The sequence below is a fragment of the Xylocopa sonorina genome, chromosome 8 (assembly GCF_050948175.1).
Source record: "Xylocopa sonorina isolate GNS202 chromosome 8, iyXylSono1_principal, whole genome shotgun sequence".
NCBI lineage: Eukaryota > Metazoa > Arthropoda > Insecta > Hymenoptera > Apidae > Xylocopa > Xylocopa sonorina.
In genome coordinates, this window is record NC_135200.1 from 13,235,477 (window position 1) to 13,247,178 (window position 11,702).

General features: G+C 37.1%; 4 protein-coding genes across 4 annotated transcripts; 2 read left to right on the forward strand and 2 right to left on the reverse strand.

Annotated features, from left to right (window-relative positions):
* Positions 1–383: 383 nt before the first annotated feature.
* Positions 384–5,712, reverse strand: Raf (serine/threonine kinase raf oncogene). The gene is made up of 2 exons (XM_076899858.1): positions 5,122–5,712; positions 384–5,070 (listed from the first exon to the last, which is right to left on the reverse strand). The coding sequence occupies exons 1-2, from the start codon at positions 5,142–5,144 to the stop codon at positions 2,817–2,819; spliced, it is 2,277 nt and encodes a 758-aa protein (XP_076755973.1). The 5' UTR covers positions 5,145–5,712; the 3' UTR covers positions 384–2,816.
* A 725-nt stretch (positions 5,713–6,437) lies between these two features.
* Positions 6,438–7,547, forward strand: LOC143426415 ((3R)-3-hydroxyacyl-CoA dehydrogenase). The gene is made up of 4 exons (XM_076899860.1): positions 6,438–6,483; positions 6,570–6,686; positions 6,753–7,128; positions 7,208–7,547. Exons 1-4 carry the CDS (start codon positions 6,453–6,455, stop codon positions 7,422–7,424), a joined length of 741 nt encoding a protein of 246 aa, XP_076755975.1. The 5' UTR covers positions 6,438–6,452; the 3' UTR covers positions 7,425–7,547.
* On the reverse strand, positions 7,297–8,481 carry LOC143426414 (deoxynucleotidyltransferase terminal-interacting protein 2). The gene is made up of 2 exons (XM_076899859.1): positions 8,320–8,481; positions 7,297–8,230 (listed from the first exon to the last, which is right to left on the reverse strand). Exons 1-2 carry the CDS (start codon positions 8,414–8,416, stop codon positions 7,548–7,550), a joined length of 780 nt encoding a protein of 259 aa, XP_076755974.1. The 5' UTR covers positions 8,417–8,481; the 3' UTR covers positions 7,297–7,547.
* Positions 8,482–10,728: 2,247 nt separating this feature from the next.
* On the forward strand, positions 10,729–11,675 carry LOC143426401 (uncharacterized). Its single transcript, XM_076899841.1, has 3 exons — positions 10,729–10,825; positions 11,084–11,397; positions 11,506–11,675. The coding sequence occupies exons 1-2, from the start codon at positions 10,729–10,731 to the stop codon at positions 11,317–11,319; spliced, it is 333 nt and encodes a 110-aa protein (XP_076755956.1). The 3' UTR covers positions 11,320–11,397; positions 11,506–11,675.
* The last annotated feature ends 27 nt before the right edge of the window (positions 11,676–11,702 follow it).

The window sequence follows — 11,702 nt, forward strand, 5'->3', positions numbered from 1 at the left end:
TATAATGTTGAAGCAATGTATAGAGGAATGTCTTCCAAGAAAATATTCTAAAATTTGATAATGACATATAGGAAGAATAATTAAAGGAGGACGCCGAGCGCGAGGGTCTTTGCTTTCGTATTCCTCGGGTTGAATTTACGTGCACTTCACATACCTAACCAAACATTCGAATTCTTGATTTATATCATTTTATCGCTCTTTGCCAGAAATTAAACCTTCAAAATTAAAGTTTACAATAAAAAAAAGTTTTTTGATCATTGACTAATCGTAAGGTCTAACACGTTTGGTAAAGAGCTATCGATAGAGAACATAATCTGTAAAATTCAAAAGATACCGCGAGAACAAATGGTTCGAGATGTGAACGCAAGTAAAAACTGCAAAAATAGGTTTTCAACTTCTATATTATACAGTGTAACCATTGTACATTGTGGAACGTCCATTTGTATCTTTCAAAGGCTACTTCTCTCTTTCTGTATTTAGAGTTACTATATAAAAGAATCTCGGAAAGCTATTAAAAAAAAAATCCATCCCCCGCACCTTGCATAACATCCTCCTCTGCTCGTACTGTTTTTCATTTTAATAATATTTTTATAACATCATTAATTATGTTTCACGGTTTACTCTTTCCCTATTACGAGAAGGCGTCATTAACTATAACAAGTGCGTTCATTCGTTCCGGCGAACTCGTTCATCAATAATTTCACTCTCTCCATTGTTTTTATTCTTTCTTTTTCCATTCCACTGCTTCTCTCTCTCTCTCTCTCTCTCTCTCTCTCTCCTCTCTCTCTCCGCTTTCCTCCCTCATCCCTTCTCACTTGAACACATTTCCCCTCTATGGTTCACGATTCCACAGCAGTTCCTGATAATCACGCACCCTCGTCAAAATTGAAAAATCCGGCACGTATTTCTCACTTTCTTCCTTCTTTTTCTTTACGTTCTAATTACAGTTTTTCATCGCACACTTGGATTATACATAAATAAATAAATAATAAATCGGGATGCCACGTAATTTTCGAAACAAGACCACTCGTTCTAACTAATGAAATTTCAAAGATTTAATCTTAGGCCTTTTACATACGCACCAGAAACATGTCACGGTTTGATGAGTATCGTATCGATGTTAAAATTTAGGATACGCTCGCGAATCAATGATGCAAAATGTTACGTAGTCATACGTAGGCTTATCATCGATCGTGTACGTTGGACGCATATCGAAATAAAATTTCACTAACGTTTTTCAACACTACTATACGCCCCCTAAATATTACACGACACGCACAAGTCGACAAACGATTCGATACACTTATATTTCGTTCACTCGATCATTTTTTTCGCTGTATGCTCTTTTTGTACTCGTAGCCCGTACACGTTTTCCCTATATATTTATTTACTGCTTCTCCGGTCATTATCTGAAACACGCTTAGTCGTAACAAAAGCTTTCGATCATCGTAACGTAGAACTCAAGTCTTCGATGTTGCGTAAGAAATACTTTACGAATTCGCCAATTCGAAGTGAAGTTCGCGCCCCTTCCTACATTATGCGCCTCAAACACAGTAGGTATATATTTAAAAAAAAAAAGAAAAAAACTTACAAAAAGAAAAGGAGTATAATAATAAAAATTAATAAATATTAAAATGCGAGGAACAACAGTCGACTACAAAGTTGAGGAAAAAAAAGTTAAAGTTAGTGAATAACTTTTCTAATCTAAGTTGCAAGACAACGACGTTGGTAAAATGTTTAAATTGATTTTTTTGTAGGCCCTAATTCATAATAATAATACTTAAAGTCAAGTCGAAACGAACAATTCGTGAACGATTTTATGTTCATGTCATCGATGAAGTCTTAAAGTAAAGGCCAAGTATACGCATCACTTTTTATTTGACTTTCAATTTGATTTGTCATGTTTCAATACAGTACAACCTTTTGGTTTAATTACCAAAAGAATTTACTTCGTAGAAAAAAAAATATATATGCATATACGTATATACACATATAAAAAGAATCAGTCGAATGTAATTATTAGTATCGAAAACAATTACTACAAAAGAAAAAAGGAGGTAACTGTTGTAGAACAACTACTACTACAAAATATTCACTAATTCGTAAAACGTTTACGTTTCGCTTTTAAAAGCAACGAATGTATGTAAATTTTGGATAATTTTAATGAAACTTACGTACAGTCTAACGTTAAACTATAAATTATAAGTTATGAAAAAGGAACAATTGTTGTGTGAGCACATTGAAGACAATACATGAAGGAAGTAGGTACAAAAATCACTTCGGTGTTTGCAAAAATACTTCACAGACAAATGACGGCCCACGCGAATTTAAATGCCGTTATTTCTATTACTTACTTTATTTTTACATCCTTCATAAGGATTCCACAAAAGTAACAGACCTCTACACCAATATACGCGTACACGTACACTCGCTCGCGTGTGTGTTATAGATACTCATGTTTACGAATATGCATTTATACATGAGCGACAACTCGTCAAATAAAAATCCCTCTCATAAATAGTAAGTATTATAAAGGTAAAAGCTACACATGCGTTCTTGCCATGAAATACATCAGATACGTCAATTAATAAGATTCTGTCATTTTTTTCTTTTTTCTTTTTTTCTCATCTTAATTGCATTAAGTATTTTATAATCACATTCTACATCGAGCGAACAGATGCAACACAGTCAAAGTGTAGTTGGAAAGAATTGCGTAGATTGTTCATAGCTAAGTTTATTACGATTTCTTTTTTTAAATTCTTTAAATATTTAATTTGATGCGATTTGCGCCAGACTCGTTGCTTCGAGTGATATCTTTATATGTTCCCACCGGATGGATAAAAGGAAAATGTTTCAAACTGGAAGTTCACTGGAGTTTTTGGCGAAGCACAAGTGTATACAAAATCATCTGATTGTAGCTGCGTTCTATTCAAGTTTGGTTCAGATGCTGATCTCGTTATTTTAGGTAATCCCCGTGAAAGACCTTCTAAATTAGCTAATATCTGACGAAATATCGGTCTTTCTTCTCTAGAAAATTTGATGCAATCTTCTGTCAGTCTCTTCAATGCTTTTGGACTATCTGAACGTAATTTATTCAAATCCGGACGCAACTTGCCACGTCCTACCATGAACAGTATCTGATCCTTGTTATTAATATGCGAATACGGTAATTGACCAGATAATAATTCGAATAAAACTACGCCAAATGCGTAGACGTCAGATTGAAAGCTGTATGGATTTTCTTCTTGCATTCTTATGACTTCCGGTGCCATCCAGAGGATAGATCCAGTTGGTTGATGAAATTGTTGAGAACCAGACCACCTAGTCTTCGCTGTAGCCAAACCAAAATCTCCGATTTTTACGGTAAGATCATCATGCAAAAATATATTATTACTTTTCAGATCCCGATGGATGATATTTTTTGCATGCAAATAGTCCATTCCCTGTGCGGTTTGTCTTCCAATTTCTATCAATGTAAACAGATCAAACTTTGTTTCAAATATATGTAAATGTTTGTACAACGAAGAACCTTCACACCATTGAGTAACGATAGCCAATTTTGGTTTACTGACGCATCCCATGAACAGAAGGATATTTACATGTCGTGTTTTACGCAAAACTGCAACTTCATTTTTAAATGCTTGTAACTGAGCAGCAGTGGGTATTTTAACATTGAGGGTCTTCACAGCTACAGGCCCGTGCCAATGAGCTTTATACACTGTTCCGAAGGAACCTGATCCGATGCGAGCCCCGATTAAAATCTCATCTGCTGGAATTTCCCAATCCTCTATAGATTCTCTAGGTGCTAAGAGATTTTTAGATGATTCATCGGCTGATCTTGCCCTTGGTCTTTTCGGCCTCAATGTACTAGTGGGACTAGCCTGAGTTGACTGACTATGTTTTGTCGGGCTACTACCAGGTGATACCGCGCATTGCGCAGTACCTACAGTGCGACTTAAACTGTGAGATCTATTGTATTCATCTAAATTAGCAGATTCTCCGCTTGGTTTCACCATATTAAAACAAACATTAGGCGCGGAGCTAGAACGATCTTGCTGCCCTAAAGAACGGGGATGCCTTTGACTTCTCGATGGAGCTAGAGACGGAGACATGCTCCTGCTTAATCCATATCCGGAAGGAATTTGCAATATTCCAGCAGTACTTTCAAGATTATGTGCCAACAATGCTTGGTAATAAACATCCTGCATACGTACTTGGTGGCACAGAGCAGGTACACCAGCGGCGCATCTTTGGTGGAACCGATAATTGCATGATCTGCAATAAAATCCCTGAAAGAGGAGTTTTCTACAGCATTCACAAAATGCCAATGAAAAGAAAGTCCTGCGCACAAAGTTATGTGAAATGGAAGTAGTTATCGGAAACTTATCCAAGATTTCCACAGATATTTCATCGCAATCGAGCAAAGAGATATCCGAATCCCAAGAAGTATGATATCTGGTGTTGTTTTTGCCCAAAATGTATACAGCGCACATTTCTGTAGTCAAATTCCTTAATTTCATTGCTTTGGCAAGCGCGTCTCTCAATAAAAGTCCCTCGCGAACCTGCACACTGGTACGCTGTTGATTAGGTAAATATGCCCTGAGCAGGGATCTCATAGGTGTTCTTTGACCTTTAGCAGCTGCATTGGCATCGTAAGATTCACTCTCCGATGTGGAAGCACTAGTAGATACTCGACCAGCATTTAACAATTCGTTAAGTTTCTGTTCCTTGCACTCTAAATCATGCAACTTGCTAGTTAACTCTTGGTATTCGTTTAAATATATCGAAGGTGGATGTTGAAATCCGGCAAACCGGCTGTTCAGAGCATCAATGTTTTTTCGCGTAACGTGTATCACATTTTGTATATTTCTTAGCTCATACCTCAACGGATCTGTGTCCAAATAACCATCCTCGGAGTCGCTGATTTCTCCCGATTCCGGGCCGCTACCTCGTGAAGAGGACATAGCCAGCTGTATAGAATCTAGCTTTTTTCTCTGTCGACGATGACGGGAAGATAACGTCGAGGACGAGGAGGACGGCGACTTCAACGTACCTGTCGCTGCCTCGAACCTACGACACGAAAATTCCGTGTACACGTTCGCACGGACCGCCGCGTAATACCTCTGCTCGCCGATCACGGCCATCTTCTTGCTCCGTCGGGCAGCATCCTGAGCCGCTGCTGTTGCGCTTCGGAACACCTTGGTAGCTTCTTTTTTTTTTTTTGCTACCTATTACCGCCGAATTTTTCTCTAGTTCAAGCTTTCACCACACGCCGCCGTCGCCCTCACCGCCCACCGTTCGGCGACGACTCACGACGCGTCCTCACGCACCTCTTCTCTTTCTTCTTTCCTCTATGCACCTCTCTCCTACCTCCTTCTTTCTTCTTATGTCCGCCGAATCGAACCTACTTTACAATGCGGGATCTTCACGCCATGTCGCGCTTCCTTGGTTTCCGGCCATCCAATTTCCACGCAGATATCTCTTTTGTTGTCGCCTTCGAATCAGATCTGTCCCGAGATCGGGGGAGTAGAATTTTTTTTCTTTCAACCTCCTTCCTGTTTCCCCCTCTGCTTCTTCTCTGGAGCCCTTCCGAAAGAAAACTGGCACGAGCGTTGCAAGATCGAGAGCAGTGGCGCGGGGCTATGTTTCTTGAAACGCCGGTGCTGCCAGTCTCTGCGTACAACATCTACCTACCCCCCACCCCCCGCCCCTCACCGCGAACCCATGCCTGCTGGTTTTCTTCCTCTTCCTCTATTTAAATTCTACCTACATACTCGCATATTTTTACACTCTTTTCATACAGTAATGTCACATTTCTTATTCATTTCTCATTTCTTTTCTTCGACTTTTGTTTTACGCGATGTTGTACCCGAAGATGTTCGCAAAATTTTTACAATCTCTTAACCGATATTCGATTACGAAAGCACTGATAAATAAAACAACTACACCTTTCGATTCGATTTAAAATGATCGCTTTCTACCTGCGTTCACCTCTGGCGTTGATTATAAATATTTTCATGATTTTTCGAAATTCGAACACACCTTCTTCGTAATTAATTTAGAATCTTGTGCATTAGTTTGACGCTAATCACGCGCACTATCGTTTATTTTGTTATTTAAAATATAGCATCTCGAGGGATCCCTTTACATCCTCGTTGAGGGATGACCGTTTGGAGTAGGACTATAATTCAAGTTCAATTTTTCTGTAAACATAGCTACTCGCGTTGCGTTTCTGACGTCACTGCAGACGTGCTTTGACGTCAGTAGCATATGGTACAGTTACCTAGGCAACAGAAGTTCGTTCTAATTGGTCTACTGCTTGCGTACGTACTTGATACGTGCATGCCGACTGATGATTAAGAATAAAAGATTATTCAAGATATTCGACGGCAAATCATGACTTGGCAACATCGTTAAACTTTGCACCGTTTCTACCGTGATATTAAAAGGACATGTTTGAGAATAAAATAGCATTCGTAACAGGTATGCATTTAAAAAAAAATAAAAGGAGCAACACACAGGATCGAACGTTATCGAAACGAAAGATTGATCGATTGTTTTAATTACAGGTGCTGGAAGTGGCATTGGTAGGGAAATATGCCGTGTTTTAGCGAAACGTGGAGCCACGGTTATCGGCGCCGATCGGAACTTGAAAAGTGTCCAAGAGACGGTTACATCCTTAAATGGTTAGAATATAAAAAATTAGCATTTTCTTTCATTATCCATTACTTAAATGAAATGTTCGTTTTTAGGGTCTAAACATTTGGCATTGAACGTAGAAGTTTCCAACGAACAGAGCATTAAAGAAGCATTTAAACATGCAATAAGCAAATATAAAATTCCACCTACTATTATAGTTAATTCTGCAGGCATCACACGTGATCAGTTCATTTTAAACCTTACTAACGAAGAGTTTGACGAAGTAATTAATGTGAATTTGAAAGGAACATTTTATATGATTAAAACAGCAGTACAAGAAATGATTGACGCTGATGTACAGAAAGGTGCTTCGATCGTTAATATAAGTTCTATCATTGCAAAAATAGGGAACATGGGTCAAGCTAATTATGCCGCATCAAAGGCTGGAGTGGTAGCTCTTACAAAAACTGCTGCTTTAGAATTTGGACAGTGGGTATAAGTATTTGGCTTTATGATGGTAGGTATATATAAATTTATGCTATGTATTATTAATATATTTTTGCTATAGATATGGAATTCGTGTTAACACAGTGCTACCAGGTTTTATTGAAACTCCTATGACAGAAACTGTACCTGATAATGTAAAGCACATGTTCGTGAAAAAAATAGCCCTTAAAAGAATGGGCAAACCAGAAGAAGTGGCAGAAGTTGTGACATTTTTAGCATCTGATAAAAGCTCCTATGTTAATGGAGCATCTATAGAAGTTACAGGCAAAATGTATTAGGTTTATATATATTGTTTTATACGTATATATTTTTATAACTGAATTTAAAAGTTACTCTATATCATGAACGTCACAAATTGTATAAAATGTTCATTAGTAATACATATTTGCAAGTTATACGTATCATTTCTTTTTCCCTTTAAGCTTTTTTGCATGTTTATGAGCTTTATAACGTAACTTATTCTTTTCATTTATGATTTCCTTATATTTACGTTTATTATATTTAGAGAACTGAGCATCGGCCATAAGCTCATCCACAATTGTTTTCTTGCGCTCTTTCTTAACAAGACGCCCAGAATAATAATCCAGAGGTGAATCCACAACTTTACCAATTTGAAAGTATTTTGGTACTGTTTTAAGATCATTCTTTTTATAGAAACGCTTTGGATCTAATACGGATCTCATTTGTAGAACTTCTAGATCGTGTCTAACCTCTGGGGTCATCTCAGGAGCACGCATATTAAACCAATCGCTGCCTCTAGTTTTAGAACGTTCCTTGCGTTTTATCTCTTGTAGTCGTTTCTCGCTCAGCTTGTAAGGAGGTACAACTTGTAATTGTTCAAAGCCAGGTTTTATAACACTTTTCTCAAGTATCTTGTCTACCGCAGTCATTTCTTGCTTCAAAGTAGATACATCTGGAAGAGGCACTTTCTTTTTCTTTTTTTTCCTACTTGTCCAACCCATACTTTGCTCGAAATCTTCGAGATCGAAATCTTTGGTTGGATTATGTGATACCTTTTTAGTTGAGGTTTCACGTTCGATTAGATCTTCTTCTACGTCAAAAAATTTTGATGGTGGTGCATCTGCTAAAATGATGCACGTAGAAAAATGTTAGTAGTAGTTCGATAAATATTTCTAACCTCAAAGTGAGGTTGTAGAGAATCAATTTAATTACCATTCTCATCAAAGTTCAAGTCATCGTCGTCGCTTTCTACTAAACGATCTCTCGTCAGTAAATCTGCTTCACCTTTCGTATCAATTATTATATCCATTCTCAAAACTTATCAAAGCTCACGTATGCCTACAACGATTGCGTCTTGCAGCGCACTTCAGACCAAAATAAGGATTTCTTGTGAAAAAACAATTTGTCAGGATTCGTTTGAATGTCGATCAAATAACTCGATTATCGATCAGGAATAATCGATCACTTTATTTCTAAATAATCCGTTAGAGTTCGACTCTTTCAGTTGTTTCACGTGATCTTTTACCATTTACTCTTCAACCCTTCGTCCCTCTGACTTCGTTAAATTAAATATCAATATTAGTACTGATATTTAACGTACATATATTTGTACAAATCATAAATATAAGTATACACGTATGTATCCTACCACTTTTCATATCTTTCTTCTCCTTTCACTCCTACTTGCCAGAGAAAGTGTTCTTCGCTTATTCGAACAAAGACAGAATTTGGCGACATGGTTCTAATTGCTATTAATTATGTATAAAAAATATTAGCAATATTTTACAGAAATTTTTTTAGCGTTCCACAAGAGATTTTAGTTATTCACAACCTTTCCCAAAATGATTTAGCACATTAAGGTAATAAAACAACCAAAGTAATAATTTGTTATTAATTATTTATACTTTTTACAAGAGAATTTATTTTCTCGTTAGAGTAATAAAACTGAAATACTTTATTTCATTACTCTTGTTTTTTTTTATTAATATTAGGTACACAATTTTCGTGATTGTGAAACAAGAAGATTATATAAGAAACTTGGAAAGAAGTAAAACTCACTTGTGCTTACCGAATACGATTATCTTAAAACGTAGAAAAATGACCGTGAGTACTTCCTGGATAGATACTGCATTTTTACTGTTAAATCTTTACCAGTTTACTTATTAAATAAATCGTATTGATTCTAGTTGAAATTATTCAATGGAAACAGTATATAAAATTGCAATACAATTATTTTCTTTTAGCACACGTTCCGTCCCTAGCACGGAATGCGTTGGTGTTTACGAAGGTCTATTGGAATTTTTGTGTTTTACCTTGAAATATACTGATCATGCGGCATAAATGGATACGTTAGGAGCAACGTGTATAATATACGGTTGCCTTTATGGCCGTGTATTCTGTGCTCGAAGGTAAAGGGTTTTGTAACGTGAGAACGATGATCGGGGAAAGAAAGAACCGTTCGGGAAGAAAGATCAACCAACTCTGGACCTTGATCAACGCGGGCTACGAACCGAAAATTTATTTTAAAATTTCAAACGTTTTCAATCCTACGTCATCGATAAAAACTTGTTTTTTTCTAAGAAAAACATTCAGCTTGCTTTGATTAGATTCAACTCGATAGTCATTATGTCACAATGTAAATGTACAACACGATAAAGAAACTTCTAATTATGATGCTTGTATTATAAACATTTCTGAGAAGAAGAGTCTCTGGATAAGCTTGCGTATTATTGTACATTTTTTGCGCGTTTAATGAAAACGAAACGTAATCGTCGATTGTAACAATTATATGGTAGATTAAAATACGAACGTTTATCACTTAGACTTTGAACGCGTGGCCCGCTGTTGCAACACGAATTTCAACAAAATTGTCACGGCTAAAAGTCTGATCGATACTCCGTAAAAGCTTAAGAAAGAATAACGAACACGTGCAAAGAATTGCAACAATATAACAGTGTCAGTAGGCTTCAGAAACAAGTTACTGCACTTCGCAACTGCATTGTATCTACTTTTGTCACGACTCGCGTTTTAATAGCGCGTGTCGCGAATACGATTCGACTATGTTCCTTTTCGAAGTTCGCATCAATGACTTTCTCGACAGAATCGGTCGAAAATGAATCGGTGGCCGTGTAAGGATCACGAACGATCTCAACGATATACTATAGACGTAAGAAATTTTATGGTTTTTGGAAGGAGACGTGTAGGATTAGCGACTCAAATTACACGGGATGAGATGGTAAAACTCTATAATAGCAAAAAAAAGAGAAGAAAACGAATTTCAGCACGACTGAGCAGCCAATGACAGTCTTTAACGAAAGTTCTTCGACAGAGAAAGAGAAATACTCTTCTAATAATATGAAATTTCCCAGTGAAACTACTGAAATAGACTTTGTCGTCAGTTTCAGACAAACTCATGCGAAACTTTATACATAATTCCCCTAAATTAATCAATTCATTTAATGTAATGATACTCTATGATCGTCTCGATTCATTTCAAGTCTCACTAATTAAATGATCCGTATCATTTAAAATATAGAGCGGTATTTTTTATGTTAGATGAATTGTATTATCATCAAAAATGGAAAGGAAAAAAAGAGAGATTAATGTATTGCAGAACGGCGAATGTCCTGCGCAAAAGATTGCTGGAAGAGAAGCGGGTACAAAGTTCAGTTGCTATTCAAGCATCCTTGTCTGTTCAGTCTGATAAATCTGGTTTTAGGTAAGCTTTCTAATTTTGAGTTACATCTGGTTTCCTTCCGTCTTCTTATAAAAAACACTGTTCAATTTTTTTCATGGTTCGCCACGTCTAAGCGTCTTTTAAATAGCTGTCAGCATGTTCATTGTAAGTATACCAAGGCTGTTCGAACAGGCGACTGGTTTATTATTCAAAATACTTGCTTTTAACATAAGAAAAAACTAAAAAAGTAGAATGTTTAATATAACTGTTACGTTTTCTAACAAGGGTGATCTTTTTCAGCCTTATGTGTTCTGTCAACGGATACTAAATTATGTCAACTACGAATGCTTAAACACGACGTATGTGTATCCATCGACCTACGATGCCCTCCACCGACGCTCACTTTTCAATATGGGGAGGTTTCTCCCCACCATTTCCTCGCACTTTCATTACTACCAAGATATTCATCCGACGAAGTCATTTTTCTACCATTGTCAGCCTCGTCGTCCTATAGGTGGTTCTTAGTTATCAAATAGGAAGGAACCACGCCAAAGAGAGGACGTTCGTTTCTCACGTCTGTGAAGTGTCTAAAGTCGTCCAACTGATCGTGCAGTGTAATTCACTCTCTCTCTCTCTCTTTTTCCTCATCTTCACTTTCTTACTTTTCCTTTGCCTCCCTCTTTCTCGTCCTCTCGCTCTCTATCCTCTCATTGCTTTCTCAGAAGCATGTTGATGAGACGGGAAGAGTTTCGGAAAGGAACAACTTGGAAGAATCCAAAAATGCGACTACAGAGATTCACGTGACTCCGAAAGAAGCTGAAGAGATCGAGATCCTTTCTTCTGTCAGCGTCGGTGAAAGAAAAAGAAATTCAACCTTCGACTAGTGAAACATTTCGTTGACTGTGAATCTATGTATCTT